The sequence below is a fragment of the Amblyomma maculatum genome, chromosome 8 (assembly GCF_055883805.1).
Source record: "Amblyomma maculatum isolate TAMU_Amacu chromosome 8, ASM5588380v1, whole genome shotgun sequence".
Taxonomy (NCBI): Eukaryota; Metazoa; Arthropoda; class Arachnida; order Ixodida; family Ixodidae; genus Amblyomma; species Amblyomma maculatum.
This window is the reverse complement of record NC_139351.1, coordinates 31342122-31361347: the sequence shown is the minus strand read 5'-3', so window position 1 is coordinate 31361347 and position 19226 is coordinate 31342122. Positions and strand designations below refer to the sequence as shown.

General features: G+C 44.7%; 1 protein-coding gene across 1 annotated transcript in view; it reads left to right on the top strand.

Annotated features, from left to right (window-relative positions):
* LOC146180850 (protein O-mannosyl-transferase TMTC1-like) overlaps positions 1-19226 on the top strand; it is a 158141-nt gene that overhangs the window by 52464 nt on the left and 86451 nt on the right. Inside the window, exons 2-4 of the mRNA XM_084575666.1 lie at positions 12561-12738; positions 17511-17584; positions 18254-18259. Coding sequence (XP_084431792.1) covers positions 12561-12738; positions 17511-17584; positions 18254-18259 — 258 coding nt within the window. The remainder of the gene's footprint in view (positions 1-12560; positions 12739-17510; positions 17585-18253; positions 18260-19226) is intronic.

The window sequence follows — 19226 nt, the reverse complement described above, 5'->3', positions numbered from 1 at the left end:
CTCCGTTGAAAAGAGGCAACTTCAAGATCTATTGCTGGAGTTTCGTGTGGGCTTCACGTCTTCATCTAAGGTGCAGCAAACGTCGGTCATTAAACACCGGATTATCACGCATGAAGGCACTCGACCCATCCATCAGCAGCCCTATCGTGTGTCTCCTCGGGAGAGAGACGCTATCCAACAGCAAGTCAAGGAGATGCTCGCCGATGGCGTCATTCAACCTTCAAGCAGCCCATGGTCCTCGCCTGTAGTTCTCGTTAAAAAGAAAGACGGAACACTTCGTTTCTGCGTTGACTATCGGAAACTGAACAGTATGACAAAGAAGGACGTCTATCCGCTGCCACGGATTGATGACTCTCTCGACCGACTTCGCCGAGCCAAGTACTTCTCCTCCATTGACCTCAGGAGTGGTTATTGGCAAATTGAAGTTGATGAGAGGGACCGTGAAAAAACTGCCTTCGTAACACCAGATGGGCTCTATGAATTCCGCGTCCTCCCATTCGGGCTCTGCTGTGCTCCTGCCACCTTCCAGCGGATGATGGACACTGTGCTCACAGGTCTTAAGTGGCAGACATGCCTTGTTTATCTCGACGACGTAATAATTTTTTCACCGACGTTCACAGAACACCTACGCCGCCTGAGAACTGTTCTCGAAGCTGTCCGGTCTGCCAACCTTTCTCTCAAGCCTCAAAAGTGCCACTTCGGGTTCACCGAATTGAAGTTTCTTGGGCACATCGTGAGTGCTGATGGCATCCGAGCTGACCCTGAGAAACTTGCTGCCGTTGCTGCCTTTCCCGTCCCTGCCCACAAAAAAGCAGTCCGACGGTTTTTGGGGCTGTGCTCCTATTATCGTCGCTTTATCAAAAACTTTGCACAGATGGCCAGCCCTCTGACTCTCCTGACTCGAGATGACGCATCATTTTCCTGGGGCGCCGAGCAGCAGATGGCTTTCGACGAGTTACGACGCCGGCTCCAGTCACCCCCGATCCTGGCACATTTCGACGATGATGCCGACACAGAATTACACACGGATGCGAGCAACGTCGGCCTTGGTGCCGTTCTAGTTCAGCACCAAGACGGGGTCGAGAAAGTAATTGCCTACGCCAGCCGTGCACTTTCCCGTGCTGAGTGTAACTATTCCACCACTGAAAAAGAATGTTTGGCGGTAGTATGGGCCGCTGCCAAGTTCCGCCCGTACCTTTATGGCCGACCGTTTCGCGTCATCACAGACCATCACTCGTTGTGTTGGCTGAAGAACTTAAAGGATCCTTGTGGCCGCTTAGCACGTTGGGCATTGCGCCTACAGGAGTTCGATTTCGATGTTATTTATAAGTCTGGCCGGAAGCACACCGATGCCGATAGCCTGTCCCGCGCGCCCGTCGGCCCTCCTTCGTCAGATGCCACCGACGACGATAGCTTCCTCGGAGCAGTCACTACGTCCGATCTCGCTTCCAGACAGCGTGCCGACGACGAGCTGCGACTGATTATTGACCATCTTGAAGGTGGGCATCCTACAATACCCCGGTACCTTGCTCGGGGGTTGTCGTCGTATTGCCTCCGCAATGGGGTGCTTTATAAGAAGAATTCTACGTCGAGTGCGAAAACATACCTGCTAGTTATACCGGCTGATCTAAGGCACGAAATCCTCCTGGCCTGCCACGACGAACCAACTTCAGGGCATCTTGGCTTTACACACACCCTAAACCGAGTCCGGCAGAACTACTACTGGTCACATCTTTCTCCGAGCGTTAGACGTTACGTACAGACTTGTCTACAATGCCAGCGGCGAAAAAAACCCACGCTCAAGCCATCCGGTATGTTACAATCTATTGAACCACCCCTCACACCCTTCGAGCAAGTGGGCATGAACCTTTTAGGCCCATTTCCTTTATCCTCGAACGGACACAAGTGGATCGCAGTCGCCACAGACTACTTAACACGCTACGCTGAAACGAAGGCCCTTGCCCGAGGTACTGCCGGCGAAGTTGCTCGATTCTTTATGAACGACATTGTGCTCAGACACGGTGCACCGTCTACCATCATTACTGACCGAGGAAAGGCGTTTACAGCTCGGCTACTGCGGGACACCTTAACTCTCAGCCATACCGAGCATCGCACAACAACAGCGTATCACCCCCAGACAAATGGATTAACGGAACGACTAAACAAAACTTTGGCCGACATGATCTCAATGTACATCGACGTTGAGCATAAAATGTGGGACGAGATCCTGCCGTATGTCACCTTCGCCTACAATACGGCGCCGCAGGAAACCACGAAGTTTACGCCGTTCCGTCTCGTATATGGCAGAGAGGCCCGCACGATGTTGGATGCGATGCTCCCGTGCGGGGAAGAAGCGGTCGAACCCGACGCCGCCCATTTCGCAGAACAGGCCGAGCAAGCCCGTCAGCTGGCCCGCTTGCACATCAAGGAGCAGCATGCCACCGACGCTCGACACTATAACCTTCGGCACAGGGAGGCCCACTACGAACCAGGGGACCAAGTGTGGGCGTGGACCCCCGTGCGTCACAAAGGCTTGAGCGAGAAACTACTGCACCGCTATTTCGGACCCTATAAAGTCCTGCGCCGCTTAAACAACGTTAATTACGAAGTCATTCCAGATGGAACTGTGACCGTCAGTGTTCGACGCCAGCGGCCTGAAATTGTGCATGTGGTGCGCTTAAAGCCGTACTTTTCGCGTGACTGAGCGTTCCCTGCAAGTGAAACCTTTCGTCATTGTACAGTTCACCTCACGCCTAATCTTTTTTTTTTTCTTTTCTCCTCTCACCTTGTCATCGGGACGATGTTTTCTTTCACGGGGGGGGGGGGGGGGGGGGAATAATGCCACGTGCCTAGCGCCGCGCGACAGCCGTGTTTGGTGCCGACGACAACGAAGCGGTGGTTGGCACGAGCGGCGCGCTGGTGCTGGACGCTGTGACTCTGTGTTCGAAACGACAAGCCGACCTCATTCTCGGGTCCTTGGCTACGTGGTACTTTCACGGCTCCCTCCGACTTCAGTCGTGACAATATCATCTAACATTCGTTTATTCGCTGATGATTGTGTATTCAATCGCCCCATCAGTAGTACTGCCGACATAGCCGCACTACAAAACAATCTGAATCACATTTAACAGTAATGAATACGAATAAAATTACTGCCCACCACCTAATTACAAAACTTTGATCCAGTTATCTCCTGCGCTTCCTCCTGCAAATTCTTAGGCATTAACATAACCTACAACCCCAAAACGATGCTAACCACTGTATTTGGTTTCCTTCACCGTCATTTAAAACTTGCTTTTCTTCTGAAAAATTATTTCATATCTAACTCTCGTTCGAACAAAATTAGAATACGCATGCACTATTTGGAACCTGTCCCAAGCACTCCTTGCTAACGCTCTCAAATCAGTACGAAATCGAGTCATCCGCTTTGGTTACTCTATCTAGTGCTACTTCACTAGTGTATCTAATCTAAAGTCTCAAGCTAACCTATTACTTGTCGTTACTTGACGTAAATGTTTTCTATTTTGTCTTTTTCATAAATTTGGCATTCACAGCTATCCAACTCCGTCATTTTGCCCTCTCTCCGGACATCGCACGTGTCAGCAACAACAAAAGTGTTTATCCACCATCTGAACACACTACTGCGCATCTTTTTTATTTTTAATCCTGACTGCAAAAGACTAGAATGACCTTCCCCTGCAAGCCGTGCTCCACTACAATCCGCAAGGTTTTAAAAAGTCCACAGAGAAAATAATTTGTGATAACTAATGTATAATTTTAATATTATGCCGCTATAATAACCCACTCCTGGGATCTTTGAGTTGTATTCTAAATAAATAAATAAGAAACTATATAGACTATCCGGGAAAAAAAGGATGCATGTGAAATGCGTAGACATCAGGAGTTCAAACTTTACCATATTCACACGCAGTGTTAAGACGTTATTCAAGTATATGACGTCTAACAGATATCGTGTTGAAACAATAGTGGAAAGTTTGATCACAATTTATGCTGACCTAGCAGTGAAATTCCAAATGTAAATTCATTACAAACTTTCTGGTAATAGAGTTGAACGTTGAGCTAGTTGGGTACACAACTTGGGAGAAGGCAGCAAAGACACACTAATCGTGACAACAGATTTCAAGCACCTTAGCCTGACTATTGGTGAAGGCGGCTGCACAACTGCAGCGTCCCATACACCCTGCCTTGCTCTGTAGTGCTCCTTCTGTTTTGTTGCCTGCTCTGCTGCCTTCTTCCAAAAAACTCTTTCTAGTGTTCCACGAGTTAGGGATAGCAATTACATAAGCGCCTTGCCCTGTCTACATTGTTCCTTGTGCCCCATTGTTCCGCGCTTAAAACTCACTTGAAGAAATGCGCCAGCTATACTGCAATAACGTCCTTGCAGGTAAGGTTCAAGGGTCAACGAGAAGCACAAGAAAACCGCAAGGCATGGAGGACGGCCTTAAAAAGTGTGGTATGCCATGGAATGAAGAACACGCCACGCGGTTTGGAGTTTGGAATGCACTAAACGCGGTGAAATCAGGTTCAGATGACACACTAATCGTGACAACAGATTTCAAGCACCTTAGCCTGACGATTGGTCAAGGCGGCTGCACAACTGTAACGTCCCATACACCCTGAGGTATGAAAAAATTAAAAGGCTCCAGCAACGACCCTGAGACGGTGTGAACAGACAATGACATTTGTCGGCGGCACCTCAAATGTGTACTGCCGTCGAATTCGGGAAGACCATTGACCATTGCAACGTGGCCTAAACGTCTAAACATCTGTCTTTTTGGAAATTACAATATTTCTCTATTTTGCTTGAGTCAAGTCGGTACTAAGAGTCTGCCTATACTTCGGAAAAATATAGCTCAAAAACACACAGCTCTCGACCAATGATTACCATCTCCCTTTGGAGTCGCTCGTAACACGGCGGCATACCTTTCCAAACAGACAGATCATATTTATCTTCAGTAGAACGCCACCGGAAGAGAACTTCAAAACGCAGGCAGATGTGAAAAATTTATTCGCACTTTGGCCGCACTTGCGCCAGCCTTGTATTACAGGTGGCTTGTTGCACGTCAACAACCATTTGTAACTCGTAACACCGCAGATGATTTCACTGTATTATGACATGATCACCCTCCATTCGCACTCTAACTCGTCTCTTCCCTTTCCTCCCGCCCTTAGTGTCGTGTAGCAGGCCAGGGTCTCTTTACTACCGGTCGATATCTCCATCTTTCCGTTCATTAAATTACTTTCTCTTTCTCTTGTCACATCTCAGAACTACTTGTTGTATCGCCTCAGCACAAAACTTACGCTCACACCGTTATGGCTGCACAACACTCAAAGTGCAACTTCTTTTTTGATTAAGTGTAACCATCACCACTTCATCTTACTGTTCGCACGATTTTATAGAGAGCGTGGGGCACTCATACGCAAACTGAGCGGAATTAGTGTTCCGCTGCACGATGCCCCATGGCATCGAGTACTTTGAGAGTTCCGTTACCGAAGGCATTCACTCTCAGAACACCGTCCAAACTTTTATAGGAAACTATTCTTGCGGAATATCGGTCGAGAAGCATTCACACAAATATGTGAGTTGGACGGGGCACTTGTTGACGTTGACAGGACACACCGAACACCCCGAACGAGTGCAACTACGTACGACGGAAGCCACAAAAGATTAGTTAAGTACTCAGGTAGGAAGGATGGGATGGTTGGGGTATTTAGCTAGGAGGGACAAAGCATGAATAAAAAATGTGGGGAACTTTTCTTTTTTGCTTTTTAGAAATCCGTGAAACACAGCCGAGGAGTCGGTAGCGTTAAAGCAGTGGCACCAAAAGGAGACTTTGCGAAATTATAACGCCACTCTTACGACTCTTAGGATGTACGCTTATGATTGAACTAAATTGGAAAGGCTTCGGCAGATAACGAAAAATGCATAAAACAAAACAATACATTCCATACTCTTACCTTGGGTAAGTATATTGCCTCTCTTGTTTTCATAAATTGCGCCTAAATTGTATAATTTAACGCAGTGTACATACTGGATCATACAAACATCGATCAGGCTGATCATAGCAGACATCCACAAAGGGAAACGAAACAAAAATTTTAATTTTGACTCAAAGTCGTTATGGAAAATAATTAACAAAGAATAGGATAACAAACATTGGATTGTAGCTGTTCGCATTACCAAATAAATTTACTTTGCTAGACGACGCAGTCGATCAAGCCATCATGTCTTTTACACAATTTCTTTTTGGTTATTGATGTTTTCGGTACCAGAATTTCAGACGTTAGTGGATTTTTTAGGGGAACTGCAAGGATGCTGAATTGTTGCAACAAAACAAACGCCGACTAGTATCTACTTAAGCACAGCCACACTGCCAGGCCGGAAAGCTAGGCACATTTAACACAAATGTCACAATCGTGAACAAAAATGTTTCGTAGTAATGCTTACTCGTATACGTTGCTCTTGTTCCTCCGGGCAAACACATCAGACTATATACACTCAGTGTTTTTTTTTTTTTTCGCGGTTTCTTCTGCGAGGCTGATCCTGAAGAGGCGAAACCGAATGCTGAAAAGCGGGTGCATCTGCCAGTGACGGTGCGGCGACAGGGAAGACTTCGACACTAGACACCATCTGCGCGACTCAGCGTAAACAACAGTCCCAACGGTTGAGACGTGCCGCTCATGAGGAAAGACAGTCTTCTTCTCCGCCCCACCCCATCCCCAATTTTGTGTAGTCTCGCTTTATTTTTCTTCGTTGACTGTAGTCATCCAAGAAGTCCCGCACAACATCTAAAATTGCAGTTTGGGTGCCACGTCTGGTCAGCGTACTGATATATAACCAATTCGCAACAACGTTGAAGATTATCGCAAAAGTTTCAGAAGAGCAGAGAGATGGGCGGACACTAAAGCTAGTTGTCACGTCCATCGCTTCCATCCTTTTTCGCTTCTTTTGTACAAAGCTGCACCCATCGTTCTCAAGCGTATCTTTTAGACATCTCATGCCTTTCTGTTTTTGTGGTGGGTCCCTCGGTGAAATCAACAGCAACGGGGGCTGTCGACCAAGCTGTTGAGGGGACACTCGATGCCTGGTCGGGCGCGTGTGCTGAGGTAAGCAGTGGCAGAGGCTCTAAGCCATGTGCCTTCGCCGAGGGAGTTCCTGAGTGCGCGACGGCTGTCGCTCTCTCTGCAACGTGAGGAGCATAACTAGGTCGTGCTCAGGAGCGAACAGAAACCCTGTTTCGCAAAAAAAGTCGTCCTCGTCAATTCTCGGCCGTGATAGTGTTGCTTCGTTAAATCCAACTCTTTCTAACTGGTCTCTCTTGTTGTGGTTTGCGTGATTGTTGCTTTTTCGTGTTTTGTATAGCTTTAATCGGGTATTTTTTATATCTGCAGACGAATCTGAATCGCCGCTGTCAACTCTCCAGTGTTCCTTTCGTATGCGCATATACTCGGCAATGAAGAGGGCAGGTTGGGCGACAGGAGACGCTTCTGCTAAGGATTTCGTTTAAAATGAGCAAAATGACAAAAAAAAATGAATTCACCAATGTAAGGCTGAAAGGAATTCCCTCCGCAGGGGCGTTGTCGGCAATCCTTTCCGCAAATGCCATTTGATCTTTTGTTTGTTCCGAGCGGTTGAGTTTTCGCAATCCACCAGCCGGAGCAGACGGACTTCCATTAGGCTCATTGCGTTTAGATAGGATGCGGTTTTCGTTCAGCTGTAATAGAACGGCGGTTACGCAACGCAACATTATGCACCATTCCAAAAGCCATGATCCTTAGAGCCTAAAATATCTGTTACATTAGCTGTTACATGTGGTCGTCGAAGTTTGAAAGCCTAATACGGGTAAATGACAACGACAGGCTGTGATACCACTGACTACGAAACCTTGGAACCACAGCCTCTAACTCAACAGAAAATAGTTCCGCCAGTCCTGACCTCAAAAAAAAAAAAGAAAAAAAAATCATTGCCACGCCAACTCAATGCTTTAACGTAACACAGATGACATACAGAAGCATTAAGTGATTGGTTTTCTTCTTGAGGTTGTCTTACCTACCTCTTTATTACCAATGCGAAATGTGAACCAGCTAAACTAAGTAAGGTCGCCTCTTAATTCCATCGTTATGATCTGAATTAATCGTAATTTCGTTCCCAAGCCTTCTTGTCAAACTGTAGAGTCTAGAGCGAAATTACTTGGACCTGTAGAGTGCATCTTCAGCACTCCCAAATCAATGGTCAGTGATGATTTTACGTTTAATTGACGAAACTATATCATACTCCCTATAGGGCGACTCACCTTTACATCTGACCTCATTTTGCACAGAATGAAAAATGATAAGCTGCTGTCCTTACGTTTCAGTGCTTTAAATAGTAATGCAAAATGTCACAAATCCTGAGAATGGCAATGAATAGATAAGGACCAAGAGAAGAATAATGCGCAGAAGAACTGTGAAACTGAAACTAGCAAAAAAAGAGCAGAGATCCATATATTTTCCGAGGGCCTATGTTCCAAAATGGGAAAGAGGTCGACATTCAATAAATGGTCCGTGATCCTCCGTAGATACTCCGCCAGGATTAATCTATGGCGTCGAAACGAGCGCGTGTACAGCGCCTCGATGTTCTCTTTAGTTTTCTAGCTTTAGCTTTAGTTCCTTTTTGAATATTTGAGCGAGCGAGCTTGCAGACTTCGTACACAGGTTAGATATATGTTTTCACTCCTGGCTCCAGCATCATCGAGGAATGAGAGAAAGCGCGTGGACAGATGCGTTGTCACATTGTCAACGAAGAAAAAAATGTTTAATTAGCAGGGCAAACAAGGGCCTGACATTCTTTTCAGAGTAAAAGGAATGCTGGCTCTCCATTTATTAGTGCGTTTCTGCCAGTGGCGGTCACAGAGAATGGTTGTGAGGTTGGCGGATTGACTTGTATAGCAAAAAAAGAACATTAATATTGAATTACTTTATTACTTTCAAAGTTGTTTAGTTACTTTGCAATCATACTTTTCGTTTTTGCAATTTTTTGCTCTTTGCTTTTTTTTTCATTCGAATGACGCAGATGTGCGTCGTGTCTCGTCGGGGCGTCCGGAGATCGTGCCTCCTTGCCTAAAACTTTTTATCATCATCATCATAATCATCATCATCAGCCTGATTATACCCACTGCAGGGCGAAGGCCTCTCCCATATTTCTCCACTTAACCCGGTCCTGTGCTAGCTGCATCCACTTGACCCCTGCGAACTTCTTAATCTCATCCGCCCACCTAACTTTCTGCCGCCCCCTGCTACGCTTTCCTTCCCTTGGAATCCAATTTGTTACTCTCAGTGACCATCGGTTATCCTCTCTTCGCACTACATGTCCTGACCATGTCCATTTCTTCTTAATTTCCACTAGAATGTCGGTAACTTGAGTTATTTCTCTGACCCACTCTGCACGCTTTCTATCTCTTAATGTTACCCCTACCATTTTTCGTTCCATAGCCCTCTGGGTTGTCCTCAACTTAAGTAGAACTCTCTTGGTTAGCCTCCACGTTTCAGCCCCATAAGTGAGTACAGGCAAGATGCAACTGTTGAATACTTTCCTCTTGAGCGATACCGGTAAGCTGCTAGTCATAATCTGCGAGTGCTTGCCAAATGCGCTCCATCCCAATCTTATTCTTCTTGTTACTTCCTTTTCATGGTTCGGATCTGCGGTTACTACCTGTCCTAAGTAGACATATTCGCCTACTACTTCCAGTATTTCGCTACCTAATGTAAACTGCTGTTCCTTCCCGAGGCTGTTGAACATTACCTTAGTCTTCTACCTGTCCTAAGTATACATATTCGCCTACTACTTCCAGTATTTCGCTACCTAATGTAAACTGCTGTTCCTTCCCGAGGCTGTTGAACATTACCTTAGTCTTCTGCATATTGATTTTCAAGCCTACCTTTCTACTTTTTCTGTCTAGGTCATCAATCATTATTTGCAGTTCATCCCCCGAGTTGCTTAGCAAGGCAATGTCATCAGCAAATTGCAGATTACTGAGGTATTCTCCATCTACCCTTATCCCTAACTGCTCCAGTTCCAAGTCTCTGAATACCTCCTCTAAGCAAGCTGTGAATAGTACTGGGGAGATTGTGTCTCCTTGCCTAACACCTTTCTTTATGAGAATTTTGTTACTTTCCTTATGCAGAACTATGGTTGCTGTGCAGCCACTATATATATCTTCCAGCACTTTCACGTACGGCTCGTCTACCCCCTGATTTCGCAATGCCTGCATCACCGCCGAGGTTTCAACTGAGTCAAATGCTTTTCGGTAATCAATGAATGCTATGTATAAGGGCTGGTTATATTCCGAGCATTTTTCTATCACCTGATTGATGGTATGGATATGACCGATAGTAGCGTACCGTTTCCGAAACCCTGCTTGATCCTTTGCTTGATTGCAGTCTAAGGTTGTCCTGATTCTATTAGCGATTACCTTAGTAAATACCTTATACGTAACAGACAGTAAGCTGATTGGTCTGTAATTTTTAAGGTCCTTAGAGTCCCCTTTCTTGTGAATGAGGATAATGTTTGCATTCTTCCATGGTTCCGGTACCGTCGATGACACCAGGCACTGCGTATACAGGGTGGCCAGTTTTTCTAGCACGATATCCCCCCCGTCCTTCAGCAAATCTGTAGTTATCTGATCCTCTCCAGCTGATTTCCCCCTTTTCATAATTTCTAGTGCTTTCTTGACCTCGTCCTTCGTCACTGGTGGAACGTCTGACTGTTTTTCCCTACCGCCAATCTCATTACGGTCCTGACTGCTTTGGCTACTGTAGAGATCTGTATAGAACTCCTCGGCTACTTTGACTATCTTGTCCATATTAGTGATGACGTTGCCCGCCTTGTCCCTTATCGCATACATCTGGTTTTTGCCTATGCCCAATTTCTTCTTTACCGCTTTAAGGCTTCCCCCGTTCTTTACAGCATGCTCAATTTTCTTCATGTTATACTTCCTTATATCTAATCAATAAGCGCAAGGTGGCCGATATAAGGAAAACTTTTTATAGGAATTTTAATATTTTTTTTATGCAGACTTATGGGCGCTGCGCAGCCACTTAGACATCTTCCAGTACTTCCACGTGAACGGTTCATCTACACACTGATTTTGCAATGCTTCTATAACTTTGGATGTTTCGACCGAGTCAATTACTTTTCCGTAATCAATGAATGCTATGTATAGGGGTTGGTATATACGGAGTATTTTTCTAACAGCTGGTTGATAGTACGAGTATGAGTAAAAGTAGAGCTCCCTTTTCAAAATCCTGCTTTTTTTCTCTATGTTCATTAAAGTTTAAGGTGGACCTAATTCTATATGTAAATTTGGACTGTTTGTCAGAGAATGCTTGTGCCCTGCAGCTCGATCATTCACACAGTTTGCCCGATGTATACCTTGCCACAGGTTAAGAGGATTTGGTAAACAACCACGGTGACACATTTTACGTATGGCTTGACATACTTTATAGACGACCCTTGTTTTCAATTGTCATGGCCCGTGACTCGTACGCACATGTTTGTCAATTTTTGGGGTGGACAAAACTATTCTGACACTACAAGCGTTCTCTGACAAACAGTCCAAATTTACATCTACCACCCACTGCCAATCGTGCGATTTTGAGCCAAAATGTGAAACAAAGCTCGCAGAAAATAGGAATTTAAGCAGGGACACTCTCGCCCGTGAGTTGCTCTAAGCCTCTCATATAAAAAACGCTGGGATTGCAATGTGTCAGTGACACCTCAGTATCACTATTTAGTGGCGAAAGTCGTCTTCTGAATTTTGTTTTGATAAGGAAGGCCTAACGTGACATACATACCTTGCCTATGGTGTGGGAGCATTTTTTTCCTTTTTTTGAGCATGGTTCAAAATGTTTCATTATTTTGGTCATTTGAAGAAATTTCATTTTGTTGTTTCAAAAAAGAAGTTGGAGTCAGCGCCAGTCCTGTGTGTGTGCGTCTGTGAATTTCTTAGCGCTGTGGAACCTTTCCTTTTCTGTGATATATGCGCCAGCTAGCCCAGCAACTGGTTTTACTGTTTATGCAATTCCATCAATGCTCGGATTGTTTGGGTTTTTTTTTTTAATCCGGTAGAGAATTGCGCGGCACCGGGGTTCGAACCATGGTCGTCTTGCATATGTTTTACCTCTACGCCACCGCTACTGTACGAGCGTATTGAAGAATAAATGGTTTAATTATTGTTTCGCACATTATCTGCCAGTGTTTTATTCAAGGCCGTTGCGCAGCTCATCTATCTGTATTTTTATGCAAGGCGGAATAAATGAATTGGAATTCAGATTTCTCAAGCCAGTTTCAAAACTTTATAATTTTACCGAAACCCTGTGGTGATCTGGTAGCCATAATATAATCGAATTCTTCTTGGAATTTTTTTTTTCAGCATACGTAAAATTTACCTAGCGAAGGTATAATCACGTAAGTGAATGATACGATGCGCCATAAAAGCATAAAATCATTCGATGGCGTTAAAATGTGAGACGATGTTTTTTTGTTTTTTTTTCTATCGCAGGGCCAACTTCCTCTTCAGTGGTCGCAATGTCCGTGGCTACCACGGTGTCAACGTTGCCCTGCACTGCGCATGCTCGGCCCTGGTTGCGATTGTGGCCCGCAGCGTCCTGCGGATGCCGGCTCTGCAGGCAGCTCTGTCCGCTGCTCTCTTCGCCGCTCACCCTGTGCACACGGAGGCAGTGAGTTCTGCGTCATTTTCCTCTGCCCGTGCATACCCGTCTATTGTAAGTGACACGTGCAGTAGACACCTTTTTTCAGTGCAATAAAACGTCATTAAAGCTGCAGTATAAAGCGTAACTCGTTAGAGATTGTATTAAAGCTTTCCTTTTTATTTATTTAGGTGTCAAATAAAGCGTATCTGTTTGGGGAACGCAGCAAAAATCATGATTTAATTTCTATCTCACGGCCATTTTTTTTTTTTTTTAAGTAGCAAACCAGAGCGAATATTCAGTATCTTTATAAGTATTATGCGGACTGCTTCGTTCGTCTCATCTCATTTTTAAGGTTTTCTATAATTAGCGGCTAAAAGAAAATGCTGAAAAAATGAATTAAAGCCATTGATACTTGAAATTCTGGATGATCGATCGAACAGGCTCAGTGGCGTCCGACTTCAAGTTATTGCAATTCCGCAATAATGGCTAGTTGGTTTTCAACATCATTATACAACCCCGCTAAGATATAACAAAGCTTACAACAAAGGTCAAGTACAAAATACAAGTAAAGAGCGCGACCTTTCAGCTGTTTATTCGTTTTGCTCCTCAGTTGTATGTGCACATAAAAAGGACAAATGCACAAACGGTAAGAAACGTTTCATAAATAGCTATTCATGTGTAAAGAAGACAAGGAACGGAAAACGCTGCGGCATCGCCATCACCATCGCTTGGCTCCGGCGCCCATCTCTCGTGCTTGAAGCTGTGCCCTGCTGCTGACAATTCGACCCTGCTGTGTCCGAATTACTGGCAGCGCTAGACGTTCAAACGAACTATTAAATCCACATTTCACGTTTTCCGTTCCTTGTCTTCTTTACAATGCAACAAATCAATCTCACTCTGCGTCAGCACTATCGCTGGATCACCTACGCCTTCCATAGGATCGGCTCGTGCTATTGCATATGCTTCGAAAATTAATCTTTCATTCCGGTCTGTGAACCACCCTATTAGGGTGGATTTCTCGAACCTTCCCTCGCATTCCTTGCAACGGGCTACATGCTTACCGAGATTGGTCTGACTGGTGATGTTGGCGCAGTTATATTGATTTTTCCAAATGCTATGTTTATGAATCCTTTATGCTCGTTACCTGTACTGTGTCCTGGTCCGTTGGTGTTAGCTTTGCGTTAAATTCATCCCGATAGTATATAGATCTGTTTTAGTGATTGATTTTTGGCGTCCTCGAACCGTCTTCTTTCGATCCATTAATCCTCTCTGTTGCGTACGCATATTGCCGGGGTCGGATAAGCATTAAATGCACATATAATCGTAGAGAATTGCATTCCTATCACTTCATGGATGGATGGATGGAATATAGGAGCGTCCCCTTTGAAACGGGGTGGTAGCAGTAGCTATCATGATCATTTTTCTCCCTATATCTTAATTATTGCTTTAGATTGGTTAACTATACCATCATTCTATTTATTAAATTTTTGTTCCTACATTACTAACATTACGTCACTTCTCTGCTTTTAAGCCATCAATCTTCCAGTCGTTTTTTGCTAGTTTCCACCGCCAGTTTATTCACCCGGCCACTGTTATCTCTAAACCCCAGAGCTTCAGGAACAGTGATTGCGCCTGCATCAACTTCCGGATGGATGCCATTACATTCGAGTATAATATGGTCAATTGTTTCACTGGAGTTACCACATACAGCACATGCGTCATCTCCGTTGTTAAATTTCTTTTTGTAGCTGCGTGTTCTAAGGCACCCTGATCTAGCTTCAAAAAGTAGGGCACTGCCTCTTGAGTTATCAAAGAAATCTTCCTTCCTGATCTGCATTTTCTACTTTCGGTATAATTCTATACTCTATTTCTTTTCCATCGAATTTGTCCAATTTTTAGCTTCTGTGTTTTTCACCTGTTGCTTAATGCTCTTTATGTCTCCGTCCTTGTGACTAGCACACTTACTAGTTCTTTTCCTAGTTCTTTTCCTCCATTGTGAGTCAACGCTTTTTAAGTACAGGTATTTAAATACTTTAGCTGCCCATCTGTTACTGTCCAATTTCCTCAGGCGTTCCTCATATAATATTTAACTCTGAGCTTCCCGTACTTCGAAAGATGTCCAGCCCATATCTCCCTGTACCGCCTCATTTGTAGTTTTGCCGTGGGCACCTTGTGCTAATCGTCCAACGGATCTCTGATTTGTTTCTAATGTCGACTGTACCTCTGATTTTAGGCACAAAACCGCATTTCCGAAAGTAAGTCCGGGCACCATAATTCCTTTCCAAATACCCCTCAAAACCTCATACCTATTGTATCCCCACAATGCCTTATGCTTCATTATCCCGGCATTCCTTCGCCCTTTGGCCTTAAGTGATTGCTCATGCTTTCCAATGTATGCCAATCCTTCGTTTACCCATACCCCCAGATATTTATATTCTGCTATTCTAGGTATTTCATGGTACTTAACAGTGTCGTGAAGTGAGCTCCCTATATTCATACAGCTGCGATGACTGATAGAATAAATTGTTTCATGGGATCTTTGGTTTATAACTAACCCACCAATTCTCATTTGCTATTAACTACAAGTGCATTATCTCCCACTTAAGGAAAAATTGTACTTTTTTTTAAGAAATACTGAAGTTTCATTTTTCCGCGATATGAAATTTTCACGTTTCTTGTCAAGAAGGCTAAACGCGTGGTTTCGCATAGGAATAAATATTTTGATAAGCAAATCATGTTATTAAACATGGATTGTGGCCAGCCATGTCCCATTTTACAACTAGTGCAGCTTGTATCTCTCTCGGGTTAAAAAAACACAAAGCTGCATTTAATAAAGGTTGAGAGAGAATATAAGTGTTCATCTGGCTGTTGTAAAGATGTTCCTACTATTTAGTTCGCGGCAAAATTCTCTGGTTGACGTTATTCAATTTGTGTTAAACGCACCGCAGTTTCGCGCTGCTCCAGAGTTGTGTTCATTATCATCCTCAGCCTGACTATACCCACAACAGGGCGAAGGCCTCTCCCATATTCCTCCAATTAACCCGGTCCTGTGCTAGCTGCATCCACTTAACCCCTGCGAACTTCTTTACCTCATCCGCCCACCTAACTCTCTGCCGCCCCCTGCTACATTTTCCTTCCCTTGGAATTCAGTTTGTTACCCTAAGCGACCATCGGTTATCCTTTCTTCGCGCTACATGCCATGCCCATGCCCATTTCTTCTTCTTGATTTCCACTAGAATGTCAGTGACTTGAATTATTTCTCTATCTCTTAACGTTACCACAGTATAATTTTTTTCCCAACTTAGTCATCGCTTTTGTCACCTGTGGGAATGACTAAGGATGAAAACGCAATGAATAAGGGTGGAGGGGAGTCTCAATTCGCAAGTCGAGCCAACATTTCGACAAGGGGACTTGTCTTCGTTTGGGCTCAGACGAAGACAAGTTCACTTGTCAGAACGTTGGCTCAACTTGCGAAGTGAGGCTCCCCCTCAACCCTTGTTCAGTGCTCTTTCACGCTGTGTAGCCATCTTCTTTCTCTCGTTCTACCCTAAAGGTGAATAAGTTATTCTGGAAGCCAAAATCCGCGTCAATAATGCTGCCAAATTTAGGCGACGCCGCCCTACATAGTGTGTTAGTTCTTTATGGTTTTGTTTCGTTTTGTTGCTATAAAGACCCCTTCCGGAGTACTTCGTGGGGTGGAATTTCATATCGCAGATGATGATCGCAATTTTTAACTTGAAGTACATTTGTCGCAACGTCGACGGGGAGGTGATGGCAGCACTGGCGTCCGGAATGCTGTCCCAGGCGATAGCTGTCCGGGGAAAAAGTTACTAAAGAAACGTAGCGGTTGTAAAGCTATCGTATTCCACAATTCAATTGCCCCAGCAGCGAATCGAATTCGAAAATATAATTTTTGTCTCACTTTCCTAAATTTTAATTTGATCGCATGATTTTCTGTCTTTAGTTCATTTACTGGTGGAATGAAACCAACAGTGATGAAACCACTCGATATGGCTGTGGGCGTTTGCGTCAAGAAAGCATGTCAAATTGCACCATCATTCGTTTCATTGGCATCTGAGCATTGAGCACGCAATGCGTTTGGTTTTTCTACAGTAGCAGTGCTGGAATTAAACAAGAGTGACATACATAACTGCAGCTATGTATGTCATTACATCTTTACATGTAATGATATCTCCCTGCTGAACTGCTGAACAACTCTTCGAAACACTGCATTGTACTATTGTACTACATAAGTAGCTGATATCTCATGTTCGTCTAGATCTTTTCAATGGTCAGTGGTTACTGTTGCAGGTCGAAGAATGATTCAGCTACCTGTAAACTACGCTTATTCTGAACAAATAAGATTGGTACACTGCCGCTTCTGGGGAGCCTGCGTTTTATTATAACCTACCGGCATGAATTGCGGAAAGAATCGAACAAAGAGTAAGAGCACTGCTTCTAAATTATTTTTCTTGAAGGGCAGTGTCCCACTTCTGCTTCATTGTGTCGGGTTACGCAGTTTTCGTCTGTCTTTTCAATAGTTCGACAGATAACAGTATCCCCGCGAAAATCAGTTTGCTCGTACGCAGATTTGAGTCTGGTCTTCCTGCGATGCGCGTGATCTATTTACTCCGGACTTAAATTGCTACAAAAGCATTGTTTTAAGGTCTTTATAAAATTTGACTCGTCCACACCATGGCATTCGCTACTCTGTTAAGATGAATACTACAGAATTGCAATTTGCGAAAAGGTTTGCCAGTTACAAAGGAATCGCATTAATCGTACATCTCTTTGCGCAGGTGTCCAGCATAGTGGGTCGCGCTGACGTGCTGTGCTGCCTCTTCTTCCTCCTGTCCTTCCTCTGCTACCACAGGTAAGTGGTTCTCTCTAGATGTCGAAGGTGTCGAAATTAATAATCTATCACTGAAGGAAGAGCATCGGTTAAACTGCTGTCTATGATGTGCTCCTCACTCATAGTAGACGACTTGAGGCGCGAATTCGATTGCCTTTAGGAATTATTTAGAGGACTATTATTCCATGAAAACTTATCACTGCTCGACTACTGTGCCATTTATAGCTGTTATGCTTGGTAGCCGGCAGGGCGCAGTCGTGACAGCAGAATTGTTTGAATAGCAGAAAAAAAATCTAGATATAGAAAAGACTACAGACAAGCGGTAAGAAACAAGAAGAGGAAGGCGCTGTGCATTCGTGGGGCAAACAACTATTTCACCATCGCTGTGCGGACGACCTCTTAAAACAAATGAAGCATAAGAAATACTTTTGTCACAGAAGAGAATGACAGTTTCAGTTACAAGCTTACGTCGTCTATTCCTCAGCTGTGATCCCTGTTTCCAGGAAGACTGCTGTGGTAGTTCACAAGTATTCTGGATCTCCCTCAGCAGTCAAGCATTGACAGTCGTGGTGAAATAAACACTATTGGAATACGCTGGGTTGATGCGACCGTTCTTCAGAGCTAAAATTATGGTAGGAGAGAGACTTGGTGCAGCAGTGACTGATTTCTGCCTGTCCGCTTCGACAACAGCTGTACGTTGTCGTCACTGCGTGTGTCCTCACGGAAAGATGATAACGCGATGTGTGGTGGTGTCATAGGAAGGAGGGGGTGCGTCAAAGCCTGCGCCGGAAAGAAGACCGGGTTGTCTCGTTATGTTGTCGACATCCGAGGGCGCGAGGCCCCCTGTGAACCGCGCCATTCAGATGACAACGGCAGCGCTTTGGAGTTTGGCCTGGGCAATCTTGCTAATGGGCTCCAGGGAGCACCGCTGAAAGCTTCGCACGCTCTTTTGTGCTGCTGCTGCAGAGCTCGCATCGTGGGGGAACGCAAGCGTCTACCTGGCGCCGTTATGTCGCTCGGGACCCCACAGAACCACTTGACGCCTGGAGGGAAATATAAAAACGCGTGCAAATAACTAAACGATATCTATGGAAACACTGGAATAGCGACACGTAGGCCGCTATTGAAGGTGCCTAAAATATGGTACTGGGTACACTCTCGGAGAGCGCTGCACCAGGAAATAGGACTGTGGCCTTTGCCGGATAGCACGAGCTTGGCTAAAGTTTAAATATCCCCGAGCTATGTCCACGCCTTCAAATGATGAACAAATGCAATCACGATATGACATTCAATCATCGGGACGCATCCCAGTTTCATTGGTCATCTGGAGTCAGCGCTTTACTGCTTGTGTGTCCTTTCCTGGGCTTCGTGGGCTGTCGAGAAAGTACAACTCAGGTGATCACACATTTGGTGCATTGTTCGTTCCACCGCGTGTATTACCTGTGCACGGAAGTCGGAAAGTGGATATTTTAGCGCGTTTTTATTGCGCACTAGCCAATACTTTAAAAGCACTGTATAGTGTGCAAGATGTGCACACAGTGTGCTTTAGCACAACTTGTAATTCATTATATTTTTGCTTTGCCATTTAGGAACCCTATGGCAGTGTGATCAGCCGGGCTGGCTTTTAATTAACGCAAACATTACATGGGAGATGGAGCCTCCC